At 51.6% G+C, this 20,968-nt stretch overlaps 1 protein-coding gene across 6 annotated transcripts in view; it reads right to left on the reverse strand.

The window, feature by feature from the left end:
- Kirrel3 (kirre like nephrin family adhesion molecule 3) overlaps positions 1 to 20,968 on the reverse strand; it is a 557,396-nt gene that overhangs the window by 11,375 nt on the left and 525,053 nt on the right. For 4 of the 6 annotated variants that reach the window (XM_048796103.1, XM_048796102.1, XM_048796107.1 and 1 more), the window contains exons 8-14: positions 16,374 to 16,479; positions 11,091 to 11,239; positions 10,119 to 10,246; positions 8,878 to 9,004; positions 4,927 to 5,027; positions 2,269 to 2,467; positions 959 to 994 (exon numbers count right to left, since the gene is read on the reverse strand). In XM_048796103.1, coding sequence (XP_048652060.1) covers positions 959 to 994; positions 2,269 to 2,467; positions 4,927 to 5,027; positions 8,878 to 9,004; positions 10,119 to 10,246; positions 11,091 to 11,239; positions 16,374 to 16,479 — 846 coding nt within the window. The remainder of the gene's footprint in view (positions 1 to 958; positions 995 to 2,268; positions 2,468 to 4,926; positions 5,028 to 8,877; positions 9,005 to 10,118; positions 10,247 to 11,090; positions 11,240 to 16,373; positions 16,480 to 20,968) is intronic. The other 2 variants (XM_048796106.1, XM_048796108.1) reach the window with 1 other exon arrangement.

Consider the following 20,968-nt stretch of genomic DNA (forward strand, 5'->3'; position numbering starts at 1 on the left):
AGCTGCCCTCCCTCAGCCTCGACTCCATCCAAGGAGGGAGACTGGGCATGAGGAGTCTCAGACACCATGGGAAGAAAGTGTCAGAAAACTCCAGATGAGTGCGAACAGACAGACATGGAATGGAGACAGGATGGAGCTACCAGAGGTGAGGGAGTCCAGATAGTAGAGCAGGGGCCAGCTCTGTGTGTGCTGCATGGGTTGGCTGTGAGCTGGCCGTGCCCTGGATTGTGCCCAGAGAGGAGAGGTATGTGGGCCCACCTGGAGGGGTAACATGGGCCAGGGGCCAGTATGGGCAGAAAACTGAGACAGAAGACCCCCTGAGTCCTTGGTGAGAACTTATTTCGCCCTGTGGAGTCTGATTTACCCTGTCCTGGTTGTGTGTGTATGTATGTGTGTACACAAGTGTCTAGACAGAGCAACTAGGTCTAAGGAGTCTGATGACCACTCTGCTGCAGATGCAGGGGGTGTGGGGGCTGGGTGTGTGCATTGCCCAGCAGCCTCGGCCTGGTGGTGAGATGACACTTCACGGGGGGGGGGGGGGGGGAAGGAATGCCAGCAAGCAGGGTTAAGCAAGCTGCAGCAGGGGTTGGGAGGCAGGCTTCCTGGGAGGCAATGGGGGAGAAGTCGGGGAAGCTTGGAAATACAGGGGGTCAGGGGCTGGGGCTTGTGAAGAGAAGGGAAGGAAGGAATGGAAGGGACAGGAGCGGAGCCAGTGTCCTGGGGAGGAAGGAGCCCTGGGGCCATGGCAGCAGACAGGAGACAGGTCTCTGGGGTCCCTAGACCCCAGTTGGCTGGGAGGCCCTCTCCCGCTGTTCTGACTGCACTAAGCCCTCCATGTAGGGAGGGCAGGGATGTTAGTGGCCTGCAAAGGCCTCCCTACCCCATGTCAGTCCCCTCCCCCACTAGCCAAGAAGTCCCTCCCCCATCCCAGGGAAGTTCTCAACATCTCCTTCCGTACCTGCTTCCAGCCCGGCTCCCGACTTCATTTCCGAACCTGTTTGGAAATAAAGCAAGCGTCCATAGCCAGGGCCTGGCTGGCCAGGGTGGGGTGGTGGGGATTGGCCACCTGGAGGGGGCTGGGGCAAGGGGGGCTCCCTCCTCCATCACATCCCTGGACTGCCCCAGAGATCCAGGCTCGCCCGACTGAACTTGGAGTTCATTCAGACTGACTTGGACACTCCAGAGGGGGGTGGAGAGAGAAAAGTCAAGCCTGGGAGGGGGTGTGAGGGTGGGTGAAAACACCAAGGGGAGGGCACGGGGGTGGGGCACCGAGGGGAAGACAAGGAGGGTAGGCAACAGGGGGCCAGGAGGGTTAGGATGACAGGTGGATGATATTATGCAAATTATGTGCAAAGCGTTATGCAAAGCAGCTCCTATTAAGGTAGAGGTGGTGGGAGACACTCTGAGATGTGACCCTTAGGTGCAATCGCCATGTGATCCCTAGAGGCCTCAGGGGCTCAGCTGGGACCACCTGCTTGGCCCTGAATCTTTTTTGGGGAGGCCCAACCTGGCTGAACACCATCCCTGGAACTCCCTGGCTGAGCTCTGACTGGCCCAGGGGCAAGTTCCAAGCCCATTTCAGGAGCAGGAGCGCTGCTGGCTGCATGTGGAGCTTCTCTGCAACCAGCCCGCAGTGGCCCTCTGAGGTTCTCCACCTGGTAATTGGTGCCCAGGAACTTTGAGCAGAGACTGGAGTTCTTAGCACCTGTCTGACAAGGAGCTGGGACAGTCTATGCCTGGGGTCACAGTGGGGGACTCTTTTTCCTCCCTTCATGCCAACCTGGCTGTTCTGCACCCTTTTGCCCAGTCTTCCTTTTATAGCTCTGTGGTCCACGTCTCTACCCCTGGAACTGCTGATGGTCTGGGTCCTGCCTCCCCACACCAGGGATCTGGACCCTCAGGCACCACCCCCTAGTTTTAGCTTGGCACCCCCTGCAGGACTTCTACCCTATCATAAGGGCACTTTGGCATCAGGCCAGCGCCTACAAGGAAGGGCAGAGGGTGTAGAGGTCAGGGCCTTTGGAAGCTTCTGGGCATCTCAACAGGACTGGTTAGCCCAGCTTGTTCTGTGGTCACCTTTCCCTGAAGTATTCTGCCACTCCCAGAAATTTCTTCCCCTTCTGGCTTCCTGATGGGGCTGGTGCCCCTTGCCTCAGAGAGGAGCCAGCCAGGGCTGTGTGGCAGGTAAAGAATGCTGTGACTGGTTCTCGGACCTGCCTTGCACCCTGCTGGTCCCCAAGTTGCTCTGGTGACCCTGGTGGCCCTCACCTTGCTCCTTGAGCCGGATGATCTCGGTGTCAGAGCCAAAGCTGTTCCAGGCGGTGCAGTTATAGATGGTTTGGAAGTCCGCCCGGACAATGTTGCTGATGGTCAGGGTGGAGATGACACCCTCCTCCGTGCTGACCGTCTCCACTGTGTAGCGCCCAGACGTCCCCGACTCCAGCACATTCTCCTTCCAGGACCAGGCCTGCCAGGGTGCCCAGAGTTAGTAGGAGACCCCTATAGGCTGCCCATGCCAGGACCTCAATGCCACCTCCCCACCCCAGGCACTGACACGGCCAGGCTCAAGTTCATGCTTACTGCCACACACTACCAATATGTGTACACATGAATACTTGCACACACATCACATACATAAAACAGTGCACACCATCGCACATCACCATGCATGTATACACATAACATACCACCCACATCATGGTACACACATGTACCATACACCACAAACATGCATCCACACCTGCACATACTGAAACACATATAAACATCACAACACACACATACAGGCACATCACCAATATGTATATATACAGGTGGTACATGTGCGTGTCACACTACAAACACATTGCATACACACTGCACTATACACATATATGTGTACATACATGTATATACACTACACACACAGCATATATTCACACATATATACATGCATATATAGCACACTATACACATATACATGTATACACATCACAAACACATATACGCATGTACACACAGAAGTTAGGGCCATCTCAGAGGCCATTTCCTTCCAAGGAGGGCCTTATGCACAACTGCATTTGGAACATTTTCTGGCAAAGAGGGACTCTTATGGTGACAAGCTGAGCCCTGTGTGTGTCTTTCTCCCATGTGGACCTCCTCATGGGCACCCTGTGCCGTGCTGCTGACTCACTCAGCCTGAGGTAGCCCAGAATGATTCATCTAGTGTTGTGAATTGGCTTTTTCAAAAGTTTACAGGGAAGATAATTTAATTGTTTTCAGAGTCATTACATGAACATTGCAAGCACCTCAACTTGTAAGTCTCTTGCACATAACGGCTCGCAGTGTTCATGGGAACTCAAGTCATGCCAGTTAGTGCCCAGAGGCTCCATCCAGGTGAGCTGGAGCAGGGCTTTTCAAACTCTGGACCAACCTCTTCTTAGTGGTGGGGCTGCCCTGTGCTCGGCAGGCTGTTCACAGATGCCCTGGCTTCTACTCACTAAGACACCAGCATTAACCTTCAAAGTTGTGACAACCAAAAATGTCTCCAGATGCTGCCAAATATCCCCTGGGGGACAAATTGCCACTTGAGAATCACTAGCTTACAGTTAGGTATCTGTGAGAGAACGATGGTGTGGAAATGCTCAAGGGTGATTGGATGGGATGTTTTACAAGGGGCATGTGTTATATTTATGAATTATGTGTGTGTGGTGCTGGGGATCGAACCCAGAGCCTCTCACATGCTAGGTAAGTCTGGGAATCTACCAGTAAGCTACACCCCCAGCACTTTCGTATTTTGTTTTGAAACAGGCTCTCAGTAAGTTGCCCCAGGGTCTCAGTAAGTGGCCTCAAACTTGTGATCCTCCTGCCTTAGCTTTCTGAATAACTGGGATTATAGATGTGAGGGCTTACATTTATATATTTTTTAAAAATTAAAAAGTGAAGTGAAGGGAGAGGCATAGGTATTAGTTCAATGTGTGAGTTTTTACAATCTTTTGGTGAATCTTTCAAACAATGAATGAACCAAATGCCTGAGAAAATGTGTAAGAGCAATAACATTCTAATAAAATCTTAGTTTACTAAGATGACAGTTACTATTTGCACAGACTGATGTCTCAGGCATACACAGGCTCTCACAAGCTCAGCACCTGGCCCCACCCGACACCACCCCCAGGCACTGCTGCCCTGTGGAAAGGAGGGACTTCCCTGTGGAGTTGACCCTGGGCAGTCTTAGAGCAGGACTCTCCTAGGCATTGGGGATTGCTGAAATAATATCTTTTCCCCAATTGTGCTACCGAGTGCTCTCTTTTCATTACTTTCATGCCTGAGCTTCTGCCAATTTCAGATGGATTTGGGTGCAAGACCCTCTCTTTAAAAAAATGCAAACACCTGGGAGTGGGAGCAAGGGTGGGCAACAGTTCACAGGGTGCCTTGACTGTCTTTCAGGGTACAGCTGGAGGAAGGGAAGAATGGATCAGTCATTTCAGAGGGGAGCACTTATGGTGCAGGATGAGGGGTTCCCTGTTGCCATTAAGGGCAGAAGAGACTCTATTAGAGAAGGGCTCTGGGAGGCACAGAAAGCAGTAGCCAACTGTAAACTCCACTCAGCTTATGATTTTGCCAGACTGGCCTTGAACCCAGGAAATAGAAGAAATCATTCATCTTTCCCCTCTTCCCCAGGATGCAGATTTGGTTAGAATCATTAACCCTGAGCTCAGCCAAATGGCAGACACATCCTGGGAACACTCCTGATCCAAGAAAGGAGGTTGCCTGTAATTGTTCTCAGGATGGGTTCCCAAGAGAGACAAGGTAGGTATGATTTTCCTTGAGGAAAGTGAGTCTGGGAGGTATGCCCCCACTGGCTGACTGCTGGGCTCTTGGCAGAGGTGACCCCTGGGCTTCTGGGGGTGGGGGAGCCAGGCCTGCCCTGTTCCCTGGAGCACTCACTATTCTGTCTGGTGGCGGTGTGCTCCGGATGAAGCATTTGATCTGGCCTTTCTCACCGTGGAGGGCATGCTGGGTCTGGGTGCTGGAGATGATGGGGGGTCCTGTTGGGGAGACAGCAACACATTAGGGATCCAGGAAGGGCAAGTCTCCAGCTGGCACCCTCTGTGGTGGGTTCAAAAGTGTATTCATTAATCCAAGCATTCAGCAAACATTTACGGAAGGCTCACATGTGCAAGGTAGAGTGCAAGGTAGGCGACTTGAAGATAAATTAGGCATTAAGTTGTAAACCTCTCAAGGGATCATGAGTGAATGCTTCTAAGTCAGAATCCCCAGAAGACATAAATAACTGTAATAAAAGGTGGTGAGCGTTCATAGCACAGAAGCAGTGCAGATAAACTGCCAACCGACTTCAGGGGAGAGAGAATAATTCTATCTGGCGCTCTGGGAAAGCTTTAGGAAGGAGGTGGTGAACCTGGGAAGCTCCACAATGGGGGCAGGCGTCATGATGAAGGAAAACAGCCCTAATGAATGTCTCCCGCCCAGGCAGCTGTTGGAGTTCAAGCCATTTCTCAATTCTCCAGTAGAGGGCGCTCTTGCCTAACAAACTGGCTGTATTCGGCCAGGTTCCTCCGAAGGAAGAAAAAGGGTGCTGTCCCTCTACCAGGGGCCAAAATCACCCAGGATAGGTGAAATGTGTTGGCCTTGTTCACAATCTTTTTTTTTTTTTTAATATTTATTTTTTAGCTTTAGGTGGACACAATATCTTTATTTTATGTGGTGCTGAGGATCGAACCCAGTGTCTTGCACATGCTAGGCGAGTACGCTGTTACTTGAGCCATATCCCCAGCCCCATGTTCACTATCTTAATCCAATGTGTGTCTCAGTAGATCCTGTAGTTTATAATCTTGTCTCCACACACATACCTAGATGGCCCCAGTGAGACCACAGCTCTAAAACTGACCTCAATATTATCCCATCCAATATGCGTGCAGGTTTGACATGTTTATGGGTGGCAAGTTCTGAGAGTGCCTGTCACATTTGGCACATCAGGCAACAGGGAGAGTCCACCCGAAGCAGAACTTGTTCTATAGTGCTTCTTTTCCAGTTCTGCCAGTTATCTAACCTAAGTCTTTTCTGTGTGATCCCAACCTGACATTGAAAGTGGGAAAGAGAAACAGCTACTACAACCATTTGCTCAGCTAATTTTCTAGCTGGGATAAGTGGTTGGGGGATGGGGTGTGGTTGAACTCCCTTCCCCATCTCAGGGGTGATGTCTTAGGAAAGACAGATAAGAGTAATGATGGGGAGAATGTGCAAAATTATGCTGGGAACAAAACAAAAATTGCTGCAAACATAATTGCTGTTTATTAGCCACCTTAATTAAAACAGATTTGCATTTCCATGAGTAGCTCTCAGCCAAGGGAAAAAAGGTATTGGGAGCCACTCCCATGGCTTCTCTTGAGGTTAGGATACAAAGGGTTTGGGAAGAGGTGGGTAACCTCAGGGCAGGGACTTCCCCCTTCAGATGGCTGTAAGAGTGGGCTAAGCCCTGCCTTCTGCCTTTGAATCTCTTTGGCTCCAAGAGGCCTTTGGTCTAAAGAGATGAGATTCCATGTTTCTGGAACATGGATGGTTCTTTGATTTGCTGCTGGGCTAAACAGTGATGATACCATAAAATCTTTTCCTTTCACTTCCCAGGAACTACGAATTCCCAGAGGGGTTCACAAGATTCTAAAAACTATCAGCAAATGCCTATGCATTTATGGGCTCCTTAAGTGAAAACAAAAGCCAGGATAAAAAAAAAATGGGATTGAGGGAGTCAGCCAATGGCAAATATCTTCCCCTTCCTGCAGCTACCTGGTTTAAGCAAGCTCAGTTGAGATCCGTGCCAATTTATTCCCCAAAGGGTTCTGGCCTGCAGGTGCCCAGGAACAGGGATTTATTGTGATGGGAACTCAGCTCCATTCTGGATGCTTCTATGCCATCACATGCCTTTGACACATGCCTGGCCCCTGTCCGAGGGCTTCACTACCCGTCCACCTATTTTCCAAAGCTGGGGACAGAAGGTTCAGTTTCTGATGGGGCTTGGCAGGCTCTTCTCCCTGAGCCACTTCATCCAGCCTCCTGCCCCAGTGCCAGGCAGCCCTAGACTGGCAGAAGTAAACAGCAGTTTCCTTACTTCAATCCCTTCAGCCTTTCTCTGCCTGGCAACCTAGGGGAGCTCTTGCTGAAAGACGTGGAGGTTGAGAGAGAGATGGAAAAATTAAACCCCAGGTGAATGCCAGGGCCCAGGCTGCTGTGTCCAGCCCAAAGCTTGAGTTCCCCAGGGTGCAGGTTGGGGTGGGGATTTCTACTCTTAAAAAAACAAAAACAAAAACAAAAACAAAAAAACACCTCTTTTAATTTCCATTAAAGTGCTTGAATGTCTACAAGTGACAGAAAGATGTCAGCCCCTCCTTATTCACCCTTTTCCCCAGAAATGAGGATGCTCAGTTAATAGCCTCTGGCTCCAGGACCCTGGAAGGCACTTGTGAGTCTGAGGGTCCCAGGAGTGTGGACTGCAGCTGGCAGCAGGCGTGGACAGCCTGACTCCCCAGCGCCCTCCCCAGAGTGGGCAGTGGGAAGATGGCTGGTTCACTGTGGCCTGGTGCACTGAGCCGAGTGTCAGACACCGGCCCGGCAGGAAAAGGCTGCAGCCTGTGTTGCCATGGATATACGGAGGCGCGATCAGATGCTGTTATTTTTAGCCCTGCAGTGCCAATTTATTGGTGGCATCCTGGGGACACACAGGAAGGCTGGAGCGCTCTGGAGCTGGGGTTCTGCCCTGGACAGGTGGTCTGTGAACGCTCTGGTTTCTGGGCAGATTCACCCTCTCTCTGGGGTTGCCATACCTGTTGGGGAGGCAGAGGAAAGGAAATACACCTGGAATGGGAGCTGGCTAATGGGGACACAGAGGGGGATGCTGAGGAAGCACCAAGCTGGTTTTAGTTCTCTAGCAAAGGGGGAGACTAGATGAGGCTGTCAGTGGGCAGCTCCCTGGGTGGAGATGAAGCCAACAGGATGATTTCCCTCAGAGAGTCCCCTCCCAGGCCCCTGTCTGGAGCCAGATCTAGAGGCTTACACAGCTGGGTCTGTGGCTTAGATTTTTGATCCCAGGTAGCCTTTGGTGGGAGCAGGGGTCTCCCAAAGGATCATGACCGCACCAGAAATGGGGTCAAACCCTTGGAGGTGGCTGAGGGACATGGCCTTGGTGTCTCTCACCCTCTCCAATAGGTAGCTTTATCACAGCCCAAACACACATCTCAGTGGGGACATTGGGGTTTCTGTTTTGGCACCACACCTTCTTGGATCTGGCCTGGGCTAGGTCCCAGCTTCTCCATGGCCACCCACATTGGCATCCAGATCTGATCTGAAGATCCTGCCCCTCTACCATAGCTATTGACAGACTCCCACTATTACAACACTGTCCTGCTGTCATTATTATCGTTGTGTATAGTAAGACATGTTCCTCGCCTTCAAGAGGACCCTACACACCTGGTCCCTGGGGTGGTGACAGCTCTCCACGGCTGAGTGGCTCTGTGTGATGGGAAGAGTCTGGCCATAAAAGTGGGGGATGTGCCTTTAAACTCCCCATGGCCAGGTCAAGATCAAAGGGCAGACAAGGGATATGGTCACAAGGGTGACCTCTGACTCTTTTCCTGTCCAGGATAAAAAATCATCAGCTACTATGAGACCCCTTTAAACATAACAAAAAGGAGAGACGTGATCAGAAAACCCCCCAGGTTCTTCTTCACCTCCCACCTTGGCTCTGACCAGGACTCCAAAAGGGGCAGACATAACTACTAAAGACCATAGCTGGAGGTGGTAGCAAGGCCCAGAGCCAGTGACAGTCTCTTTGGGGCAATGCCTGGTGCACCCTCCGCCCCAGCCCACCCTCCTGGGGGGTCTTACCATTGACAGTCAGGGTCACCTCGCGCTCCCCAGCTCCTACCCGGGGCACTACAGCCCGGCACACATACTTCCCAGCATCCTCCTGGCGGACAGATTTGAGTGTCAGGGTCTTCTCGTTGCTGAGAACCTAGAAAAATGGGGGGAGGGTCAGACACAAAGGGGGGGGGCGAGGATTCACTCTTTCGTTTTTTTTTTTTTTTTTTTTTTAGAGAGAATTTTTTATATTTATTTTTTAGTTTTCGGTGGACACAACATCTTTGTTTGTATGTGGTGCTGAGGATCGAACCCGGGCCGCACACATGCCAGGCGAGCGCGCCACCGCTTGAGCCACATCCCCAGCCCGAGGATTCACTCTTTTTGTCTCTCATCCTGGTGGCTGAGAGGCAGGCCTGGTAGTGAGTAGGTGACAGTGTCCTGGTAAAAGCCCAGGTGGGAAGGCAGTAGGCAGACTGGGCCCTGTGGATGTGGAGAGCAGCCCCCACCTACACAGAGACGCTGCTGCAGTACGTCCAGGTGCAGCCCTGTGGGCAGTGTGTGGAGGGAGGACTCCCTGGCTGGGTACCCCCAGCTTTCCAGAGAGAGGGGATGCTGACCATCCTCTACCTTCAATGGCTCATCCTCTCCCAGGCTGGCCATGGATGAGATTACCCTGTGGCTGAATGGTGGAGGGTCCTGGACCTGTGTTGTCTGAGTCAGGTTCAGTATCCCTTTGGGACACAGTTTGGGGCGATGACAGGAAAGTAGACTTTGGCATTAGATAGGTCAGTGATTGAGACCTGGCTCTGGCAGCTAATACCCGTGTGGCTCTGGTCAGTTACTGGCCATCTCAGAGGCTTAGTTCCTTCTGTCTCCCTCTCCTGTGGAGGGTCATCTGGCAAACTCATGAACACTATAGAATACATACATTTCAAAAGAAGACCCCAGGAAGAAAGCAAAGGGTAACTCCAAGGTTAGGGGTAACATTTTGGGCTGGGAGAGAACTGAAAAGTCTTTCAAGTGACTTCCCCCAAACTCCATATTACTGACTACCTGCTTTTATAAGGTTGACCATAGGGCAAAATTGCAAAAGCTGAATGTGTTCAGGGTGAGATGGGTACAGGTGGGCACCTGGGTTCCCTCTCCTCTTTATGGGATCCTCTTTTGGAGGCTGACTCTCTTCACCTAACTGTGAGAGGGGCCCTCCTGTCCTACTATGCCCCCACCCTGCCAGAGGTCCCCTGGGGTCAGCATGGTGGACTCACCACGCCAGAGCCCCGCTTCATCCATACGATGGTGAGGGACGGGTTGCCAATCCAGGCGCAGCTGAAGACTGCATCAGAGCCCAGATCCACGAGCAGGGACTGGGGCTCTGTGGTCATCCTGGGTCCAACTATGATGGGGAGGAAGAAGAAGAGAGGCGTCAGGTGGGCTGGGGAGCTCCCGCAACCCTCCTGCTGCCCCCAGCATTGTGACAGGAGGAAAGGAAAGGGCAGGTTATTGGGCCATCTCAATCCACTGGGCCCATTCCTTTACCCTTCTACCTGGGCTGGACCTGGGGTCTGGGATTGGGAAGTGAGAAGGAGACCCCTGTCCCCCACACTCAGCCTTTCTTAGGTCCACAAGAAGTAGGCAGTACCATCCCTAGAAAATGTGCTTGAAGCCATGTGCTGTGGCACACACCTGTATTCCCAGCTATTTAGGAGGTTGGGGCAGGAGGATCACAGGCGTAAAGTCAGCCCGGCAACCTAGTAAGACTGTGTCTCAAAATTAAAAAAAAAAAAAATGGGTCTGGGGGTGTAGCTCAGAGGTAGAGTGCCCTTGGGTTCAATCCTCAATACTGAGAAAATAAATAAACAACAACAACAACAACTAAGAAGGAACAGAAGAGCGCTTGGTCCCTTTCCCTCTCTGTGCCAGGTGATAACAGGTGAGAAGGCAGCTGTTTGTAAGCCAGGAAGGGAGCCCTCACCAGAACCAACCACACTGGCACTCTGGTTTCTGTTGTTTAAGTCATCCAGACTGTGGTAATTTGTTATAGCAGTCTGAGCTGGGTCATTCTGAAGATCAAAATAAGCATGAAACCCTAGACAAGGAAGCTTTTTGCAAAGTACAATGCACTGTACGCTTGGGAAGCATGATGTTTATGTTGCATGCAATGAATCCAGCCATGGTTCCTCCGGCCAGAGACTACCCAGTTCTGCTCATGCAGAGAAGCTCCCAATTTCTGTACTCACAATAGACGTCCACCGTGCGGCTGAGGTTGGTGCTGCCCAGGGCATTGGTCACCTCGCAGGACACAGGCTCTGAGAAGTATGTGTAGTCCACAGTGGTTCTATACACCTCCCCAGAGGCCTCCTTGATGATCTGGCCCCGCTTGGCCCATCTGCAACAGAGGCCAGGGTGCTGGGTGCATCTCGAATGCAAGGCCGTCCCTCAGGGAGCTGGATGCCCCCATCCCACAAGAAAGCAGCTCTCTCAGGGGCTGTCTCTGCACAGGGGTTATTTCAAAGGCTCAGGGAGGAGTTGGACTTGTACCCTCCCATAGGTCATGCAGGCGGTGGGCTTTGGGGCCATAGTCAGTGGCATTTGACAAGTGGGTTATTCTGGAGGGAGGTATCTTGGTTATCGGGTTGGCCAGCCCATCTGCCTGGCTAGACCATGGACAACCCAACTGTTGGACACCAAATAGCCTGGATGTTCTGCTCTGAGCTCTGTCATAGGCCCTACCCTGGGAAACATTGGAAAAGGGGTATGAATCTATGCCCTGGGAGTTCAAGGTCTAGTGATTACATGCCTATGTACCAGTGTGCATGTGGACACACACGTCCCTACACACAGAGAGAAAACCGAGGCCCCAGGAAGTTTGGTTTTCAAGCACAGTGAGATGTGGGAGGGGTGTGAGGTGCCTGCCTGTCCCTCTCTTCCCACATGCCCCCCTCTCTCAGCTCTCAGTCCTGACTCCTGCTCTCAGGGCAGGGCCCTTCTGGTGCTCCTGCTCTCCCTGGAAGTCCATTCAACCTCTCCCAGGGTTGGCGCTTGCTCCGATTCCTCCGCAGCCTCTGCTCTCTCACCTGCCTTTATTATTACAAGGTCACATCTCCATCAACCCTGATTCATAGTTGGGGGGGGAAGACAGGAGGTTTCTCTCAGATGCCAATCAGTACCGCAGGGAATGGAGGTGGCAGAGACCGAAAAGCCTTAGGCTTGGCTTGGTTCTGACTGACCCTGGGATGGCAATTGCTGCATTGGACCAGCTACCAGGTCCCTTCCATGTGTCTGCAGAGCTGCAGCCCCGTAAGGGTGCTTGCATGCATCGAGAATGTGTGTGCATGTGAGCCTTTGCACGTGGGTATGAGCATGTACATGTGTGTGCGTGTGCACGTGTGTGAAGGTGGGACCTTTCCTTGCAGATCTCCAAGGAGAGAGAGCTCACCGCTTTCCTGGTATAATCAATCCTATTGAGGATAGCAGTCCCTCTCTTTGAAATCACAGAATTTCTAACCAGGTTCCTCCTATTGTAGCTCAAGGCAGCTTTAGGGCTGTGTCTTTCTGAAGCTGGAGAGGCTGCTCAGCCTCCACCTTGGTGCCCTACAGCCACGGCTCCCCTGTGGCTGCTGGCTGCTCTCTTCCCCTTCCTGTGCTCTTGGATCTTTCCTGGTACTACTGAGTCCCATCTCCTCCCTCCCCTCCATCAGTTCTTGGCCCAGTCTGGTCTAGTCCCGAAAGACACTACTTCTGTGCATCCCATGGAACACCTAGGCTGGCACCACACGGTTGTTATCTTGAATTAATATCGGGTAATTATTAAGAACACGATTAATAATAACAATTATGGTTTAACAACAAGAGCAAAGCTTAGCTCCCTGAGAGCTTAAGGAGCTTCCCAACAAACCATTATGAGTTATTCATGAATCGTTTCAATTCCTAAGTTTAATTTAATGACCAGACTTAATAGTCAGGCACGGCCCCTGCCTGAGGTGGATTAATTCAGTTTCAGACACACAGTCGGGGATCTGTGTCCAGACCCTATTTCTTCTACTCGGCTGAAGCGAGGGGGTTGGAGCAGTGGGGAGGGCAGGAAGAAGCTCTGCTCTACCCAAGTCAGGCCCCTGCTCCTGGCTGCTTTCAGCACCAGGGGACTGGGGCTGAGGCTGGGGCTGGCTTGGGGCCAGGATTACTGGGTCTAATGGGCAGGCCCAGGTGTTTTTCTTCCCCAGGGCCTCTGGGAGAAGTTAGGCCTTTTCTGACTGGGGCCCTTAGGGAGGGGGCTCTCTCAGAGCTGTAGCAGGAGCTGGCTGTGGGGGTAGGATCCTCAGGAACCCAAGGCCAGGGCCTTTTGAGGCGGTACCCCTCCCTCCACTCCACCAGAGACCTCTGCTCCCATCTTGCTCAGCCTGTCCAGGCAGTCTTTCCTCCCACTCTTCTTCCCTCCCACACTAAACAGCCCTCTGAGGGGCCTTTTCACAAGCCCAAAGGCTCTAACCACTGCACTCCAGCCATAGCATGGGGCTGGAAACCAAAGAGCCTCCACCCCCTCTCATCTCTTCCCTTTCCTCCTGTTGGTCTGTGGCTCCTCTTCCTCTTGGGGGTCAGAACATTCTAGTGCATCTGCTGTTACTTCTACCGCCTCTCCCAGCCCCTCTGAAATTGAGTCAGCTTAAGCCTTTCCCAATCAATGTCTAATTTGGTCTGAACAAATGTAAGAGGATTAATTATTTATATCACAGAATCAGGAGGCCTGGCATGTCACAGCCCTCACACTGGAGCATTGAACAGCCCTGCGCTTCGTCTGGGCAGTGCCAGCCCCCCATCCTGCTGTCTGCTGGAGACACACAGAAAAACCTTCCAAAGAAAAAGCCCACAGCACCTCTCGCCCCAGGTCCCTGGGGGCAGCTGAAATAACAGCCTCTCTGCCCAGCCGTGCCCCTTTTGGGATGTTGGCTTGGGGGAGGGCCAATCTCTAATTTCAGAGATTACAGCCTTTTAGGTAGACCAGAGAGGAAGCAATCAAGACGAATCAAAATAAAGAAACAAAGATCCCTGTAATCGTGTCAAAGTCAGTTGGGAAAAATCAATGTACTTATGTGATGGGATTTGCTTAAGGCTTTTCCCCCTGGGTTCCAACGCTGCATCTAGAAGGAGAATTTGGTGAGGTCTTGTGGGGGTGGGGAGGGGCTGAGCAGGTGTGGGTGGGCTCGGGTGCCCGCAGGTGCCCGCAGCCTCCTCTCTCCACAGCCCTTCCACCTCCTTTGTTTTGCAGCTCAGCCTACCCGGACTCTCCTGCCTTTTCCTGGGTGCCAGAGGGCTCCCCCAAAGCCTCTGGAATCCTGGAGGGAGCCCAAGCCTGCACTAACACGTTTTCAGGGCCCTTGGCTAATCATGATGGACAGTGATGAATAAGAACTAGTGCCCCTCCTGCTCCTCAGGGCTCCTTTATACAGGAGGGTCTCGCTTGGGGTTCCCTGAGCTCCAGAGTGGGACAGAGAGGAAGGGAATCCCACAGGATCCTAGTGTCTAGGGAAACCTGTATGTTCTCTGTGTGTTTATTAACTTTTTATTTGAAAAAAATCCCAACTTTCAAAATGAGAGAAGAGTTGCAATATAGCCCCGTTAACTGCCATCTTTTCTTTGCCTAGATTCACGAGTTTTCACGATTGACCACATGTGCTTTATAATGACCTTGTCCTTATTATCATTGGTCTTCTTGCTGTTTTTTTAAGTGGGTGGCCCTGGCAGTCAGGTTCAGCAGCCTCCTTTCCTGCACATTTGCATAACCTGCCACGGTGTGGGGTGACCTGCTGGCAGAGGCTCTATCTTCTGGGTCTTATCCTGCTGTGTGTCCAGTCTCTGATCACTAAGTACTCAGATGACCAGGATCTTGGCAGTGACAAGAAGTGGAAATTGGAATCTGTCTGTCCCTGTCTCTGGGATTCAGCAGTCATTTGGGGTCCGGTTGTGAAGGTGAATGGGGCAGGGGTAGGTCCTGGGTGGGGGCTCTCTAGGTGACAGGGGCTGCCCTGGGAAACTGGGATTAGCAGAGTTTTCTGGGCATGTCACACCTGGTATTTGGGGACCATGAACTCAGGGATGGGAGCAGACAGAGGAGAGCAGCCCAGGCCCAGCAGGCCTGGGGTGACAGTTCAGAGAGAAGGAGTCTTGGTTTTTCCTTCTGGATCTTTAAGTCACTTCTGGACAGACGCCAGACCCTAGCCATATCAGACCTGCCTGCTGGACCTGAATGGGTTGCACAATTTCTGGGAGCCAGGGGTCCTTGGCTTGGAAGGAACCCTGAAGGTCACCTGATCTTACTGCATCCAGGGTAGGGAAGGGTTAAATCAGGCAGGGCAGATGGGTTTTCATCCTATTTTAAAATGTCCTTAGGGAAAGGTTCATGTCCTTCCTGGGTTCCTTGTTCCCAGGCTGCTTAATTATCCACGCTGCAGGGAGCTGTTCCTTATGTGCAACCTGAGTCTCCGCTGCCTCTTTGACCCATTTCCTTCCCTTCTGCCTGCTGGGGCTGTGTTGCCTCCTGTCTCCCCAGTCCTCCACTTCCTAAGGCCGGCTGCTTTCCTAGACTGAGACCATTGTCCTCCTTGGCATTTTCTGAGGCTGCAGCTTAATGACCGAATCCATGCAGAAGTGATGCCCTGGGCCCTGCCATGGAGCCCGGGCTGGTGGGAAAGGACAGGGCCGAGTTAGGGCGTTGGTGAGTATCACAAAGGAACATCCAAAGGAGGTGAGGTAAGTATCCTCAGCCTGCATTTGAGAAACTCTCAGATCACTTAGTTTCTGGAATCCTGTGTGGCGATGCACATAGGTGGGGAGGCTCCCAGAGGAGCAGCTCTGGGCCTTCAGAGATCGCATCCATCAGATGCACATAAGGAGCCCTAGTTTGATGCCATGCGCTGTGTTACATGCTGAGAGCCATAAGTGACTAACTTGCAGTTCTTGCCTTTAAGAAGCTCTGTTAAGAGGCAAAGATACAAGTGAGTGAGATCCTGTTTCAAAATAAAAAGGGCTGGGGATGTAGCTTAGGGTAAAAAGTCTCCTGTGTTCAATCCCTAATACTAAAAAAAAAACCCCAAAAGACAAAAAAACAAAAACAGTGATGGTTTTATCAATGTTGTGGCAAGAACACATGGGTTTTGAGGCTCCCACTGAACCCTGAGCAGTCAAACAGAGTCTAGTGACTCTCCTGACTCTTCTGGTGTGTTTTAACTTTTGTTCCTGAGCCTTTTTCCTTCTTTTCAGAAATACCGAGTAACCAAGCTGTTGGAACAAGAGGGGCACAGTATCCTGCCTCCTGTGGAAGAGGCATGCGTGCCGCATGAAGGAAGGGAAGAGTCCACCTGGCCAGCAGGTGGGTGGGTGTGGGGGTTATTTGATTACAAGGCTATCTGGACACCTGCAGTGAATCACGCATGGTAGCCATGCATGGACGATAAGTGACATCCTACGTGACAGGCACGGGGTGGGGGGTTGAGGTCAGGCTGTGCCTCCACCGCAGTGATGCTCACCTGTACTGGGTGACAGCTGGGTTGGCCTTTGCAGAGCAGTGGAATGTGACGACGTTGTCCTCCAGCACCGGCTGCGGTTCCACTGACAGGTTGACAAGTGGGGGGTCTGCAGGGAGAAGAGATTCTCTTGTAGACGGGGCAGAGGAGGGGCGTGGAATTTTAGGGCAGAAAGACCCTCTGGAACACAAGGAGGTTAAGGCCAGAGATGCCACCATATGGCGCCCTCAGAATAGCCACCATGCTTGAGGTCTTCAGAAAGAGGGGCTCAGCAGGAGGCTCCTGCTCCCTGGAGGTGCAAACCTCAAGGGTCCTGGGGGGACCTTGGCCCCTCTGTGGATTCAAGGCCTGCTATTGAAGTGAATGTCCCTCGGGGAGCTGCCATTGTTTGGGTCTCAGGAGCATTCTGTCCAGCCTCCAGCTTCTGGACAGAACAAAACACTTCAGGAAGCAGAGGAGAAGCAGGTGCAGGGTTTGGGGGAGTGTGGACCCCCAGCTCCATTTCAGTACCAGCTTCCTGTCTTTGAAATGTCTGTTTGTTTCTCTCTGTGTGAAGGTTCTGGGGCATCTGGTAACTTGAAAGTGGCATTTACAGCCTTTCATCAGCATGATCATCTCCACTGAGTCCTGACTGGTGTCACCAGTCCCTCAGCTCCCAGGGCTGGGGCTACAGTTTTCTCATTTGACACGATAAGAAGCCAAACTCTGAAGTGCTAAATGGTGGGAGGTGGAGGAGACAGAAAGTAAGAGAGAGAGGGAGAGAGACAGGAAGACAGGAACCAGCAACAGCAAGACACAGTGAGATCTACACAGATGGTTTGGGAGGAAAGCAGAGTGGCATGGACATGTTGGAGAGACAGAGACACAGAGGGTAACAGAGACCTGGGAGAGACTACAGAGAGGGACAGACAGACAGAAACAGAGAGGAGGGATGAGAGAGGAAGAGAGAGAGGTACAGAGATGAGGGAGAGGAAAGAGAGGGATGGGTACAAAGATGAGGGAGAGAGACAGAGACATGGGTGGACCAACAGACTGACAGACACGGATTGAGAAATGCAGAAGAATGAAAAAAGGAGACAGAAACCTAGAGAAGCAGAGAGATGGGCAGAGACAGACAGACATATTTGCAGCGATGCATAATCACAGGAAAATTTCACACTGAAAGCAGAAAAGACAAAGGGAGACCCAGAAGGCGGAGACAGAAAATGACAGGGTGTTAGGAGAAACTCCAAACAAAATAACAAGAAATAGAGAAAAGGGAGAGGGAAAAACAGACTTGAGAGGTGGAAAAATGGGAATAGAGTTTGAGGGGTCTTCAGCAGAGAGGAAGAGAGGTGGAGATCAGCCCACAAATGGCCTCATGTCAGCCTGGCCCTGCCCTGCTCAGGGGCAGCTGCTCTCGACCTCCTCCAGGCTGGGTCACCCTGCTGCTGGGATCCCATAGCTCCAGACTCTGCCCCCGCGTCATCTGCACCCCAGGGGAGAGGAGGCCATGATCCAGTGCTCGACCCTCTCCCTTGTCACGGCCTGGAGGCCAGGCTGGCTTTCAACTTTAGGCTGACTTAAAGGGCACTTCAGTTCCCACGTGCTAGCCAGCACCCTGGGCTGCTCCCCACCAGCACACAAAGCAAATTGTGAAAGGTCATGAGGGTTTGCCAGGGGTTTCAGCCCAGAAAAAGAAGTAAGGAAGCCAGTTCTGTAGAGGCCATCAAGAAAAATACTGATCACTCTGATTCCCTGTGAAAAGAAGCATAGGGAAAAAGACTGTGGCCACTGGGTGTGGGCACCTAGTTGAGGCAGGTGAGGTTCTGAGACCCTGTAGCTGCGGAATAAGGCTGGAGGAGAGGTCAGGACTACTGACCCCCATGCATGCTAGTGCCATGTTTCACTGCCAGTGTGGGAACATAGATGTTGGCCTGTGAGGTGTCCACTGGACTTGTTAGGATCTGCAGATGCTGGGGAAAGAACTCCATGATCTGAGCAGTGGGTAGTTACCTATGTTGGAAGCCTATTCTCATAATATCTCCTAGTTCAGGATGGGAACTACATAACTGGGAAGCATCTGGTGCAGGAGCAGCTGGTCTGCTACCTTTTTGTGGGCAATTACAAGGCACTGTTGGGAGGTGGTGGAAACCTTGAGAGGCGGGCCCTAGTGGGAGGTATTTCAATCATTGAGCATGTGCTTTTGGCGGGGGTGGGGAATGCTGTGGGATCCTGGTCTCTTCCTCTTTCTCTCTTTCGCTTCCTGGTTATGAGGTGAGCCATCTTGCTCCACCATACTCTCCTGCCATGATATGCTACCTTGCCACATACCCAAAACAACAGGGTCAATAAACCGTGGACTAGAACCTCCAAAACTCTGATACAAAATCAACGTTTCCTTTTTATAAGTTGATTATCCCAGGTATTTCTTTTAGTGGTGGAAAGCTAACTAACACAGGTGGCTATTTCAACCAATAATGCAAATGGTCACAAAGATGTATCTGGCAAGGAATAGCCATGAGAACTCTCCTTCTACCTCCTAGGACCCTCGCCCACCCACCTAGACAATCCTACATCCTCTCCCCAGCTGCTGCCTACCAGCTTCGAGAGCAAGGCTGAATCAGGCAGCTGACCCTCTTTCCATGCAGGGCTGGTGGCTAAGCTGATCACCTGTGGAGACCCAGAGGGGAGGTTGCACCTTGCTGTGGAGAAGCATGTCTGGAGGCATAGGGGTTTGGTGATTGTCATTTGGACCCAATATGCAGCTGGCCCGTGTCCTCACATGATGAATTCCAATACTGTGAAACCAGCTTTTGTTTGAGGAAGTGAAGGTGTCATTTCAATAGAATCTAGGAACCCACCATAGAATTAGGGGAGAAATTTGAGGGATAGAAGGCCCATCCCTTAGCTAAGTGTCCTTTACAAAGTGTTGGGTTCTTGGGAGGCAGGGGAATGGAGCCCACCTATTGGAGGACCCTTCTTTCTGCCTGATGCTCCACCACACACCTGCCATTATCAGTTTAGCCCGTGGAGGCCTCTCTTCTGTTTTCTCCCTTCCTTTCTGCAATATGTTTAGTCCCCAGCCTGTCCTGAAGAGCCTCAGGAGAGCAGTCCCAGGAGGGCTCCACACACACATCAGTTTTACCTGCACACCTCCACTCCAGACTCAGAGATGCCTTCTCCATTCCTCTCCCGTCTCCTCTGGATGTGCAGGATATGAATTTCCAGGAGTCTGCCAAGCTCCCGAAGTATAAATAGTTTATGTCATATCCAACTATTAAACATGATTTTAATCCCACTTGTGATGTCGGCTGCATAACTTGCAGGAGGGCAGCTTTGATGTAGCTAGTGGAACTGAGATCACATTGAACAGATGTTACAGCTGAGAGTCTGTTAGTGTTTCTATCATCAACCTGCGTGCGTGTGTGTATGTGGGTATGTGTGTGTTTTCAGGGAAAGTATTACACGGAGGAGGGGGCGGGAAAGAGAAACTTCATGACTCAGTGATTTTATAGCACATCCATTTGAAACTTGGCAGCTGGACATGGAGTCCAGATGTGGCGAGGCTTTGGGAGTGTTAAGCTTTCTCTCCCATTACTCAATCTGGGGGCTTTGTCTTCCGTTGGGTAACATATAAAGACCAAGGGAAACAAACAACAAATGTGCTTTTGCTGAGTCTGGATGCTTCTTGGTTGACTGAGAAAATGAGCAGGTTTGCACAGGCGGCTCTGATCCAGCCCACGGTGTCCACGGCAAACAGTCGGACGCTTACAGAATGAACAAATGAATCAATGGAGGAGGAAGGAGGAGGCGGAGGGAGCTGAGGGAGAGGCTGTGCTTTTGCTTGGCAGGCACTTATAAACACCTTCTGGTTATGGGAGATGGAGTCCAGGGGCAAATGGATAAAGGCCTGTCCCCTGTTAGGGCTGGGGGGGGGGCTCCCTGGGGAGTGGCTGCCATGTACCTGTGGCTGTTTGTCCTAATGCATTGGCTACAATGCTCCTAATGAGTTAGGCATGGTGCTAGGGGCTGACGTGAGTGATTTAATGAAATTCTCACTGCAACCTCAGGAGGTAAGTCTGACTACCGCCATGTATGAATAGGAAAACTGAGGCACAGTGAGTAACTAACCAGGTGAGTGTCACTCAGTAAGTGGCAGATTCAGTTTTCAAACCAGGAAGAATGCCAAGCCTTAACGACTACCCTGTGCTGCTTTGGATGGGTCCTTCCAGGAAACCGGAGACCAGGGTTCTGAGCCTGACCTCAGTCATGATGCCTCCCTCCTAATACAGTTGAGATGTCCTTGGAAGCAAAGTCAGGCAGGGCCCAGAGACCTGGAGAGGCCCTTGACATCTTGATACAGACCCCAGAGCATGTGCAGCCTGGTAAATTGATCCTCTTGCTGGAGTGCATCTAGAGGATGTCTTTGAATAGCCGGGTGGGCTATTACTATGATGACTCTCTTGTTGCTGGGAGAGGTTCTTCTGGGTGATGGAGAGTGGCCTGGAGCAGAAACACTGCTACTTCCCCCATTCCCTGCCAGGGTCCTGGCTGCTGTCCTGGGAGAGTCAGCTAGGTTGTCGGTTTTGTATGGGATTCTGTAGCTGGTATAGGTC

Source organism: Marmota marmota, unplaced genomic scaffold (genome assembly GCF_001458135.2).
Source record: "Marmota marmota marmota unplaced genomic scaffold, marMar, whole genome shotgun sequence".
NCBI lineage: Eukaryota > Metazoa > Chordata > Mammalia > Rodentia > Sciuridae > Marmota > Marmota marmota.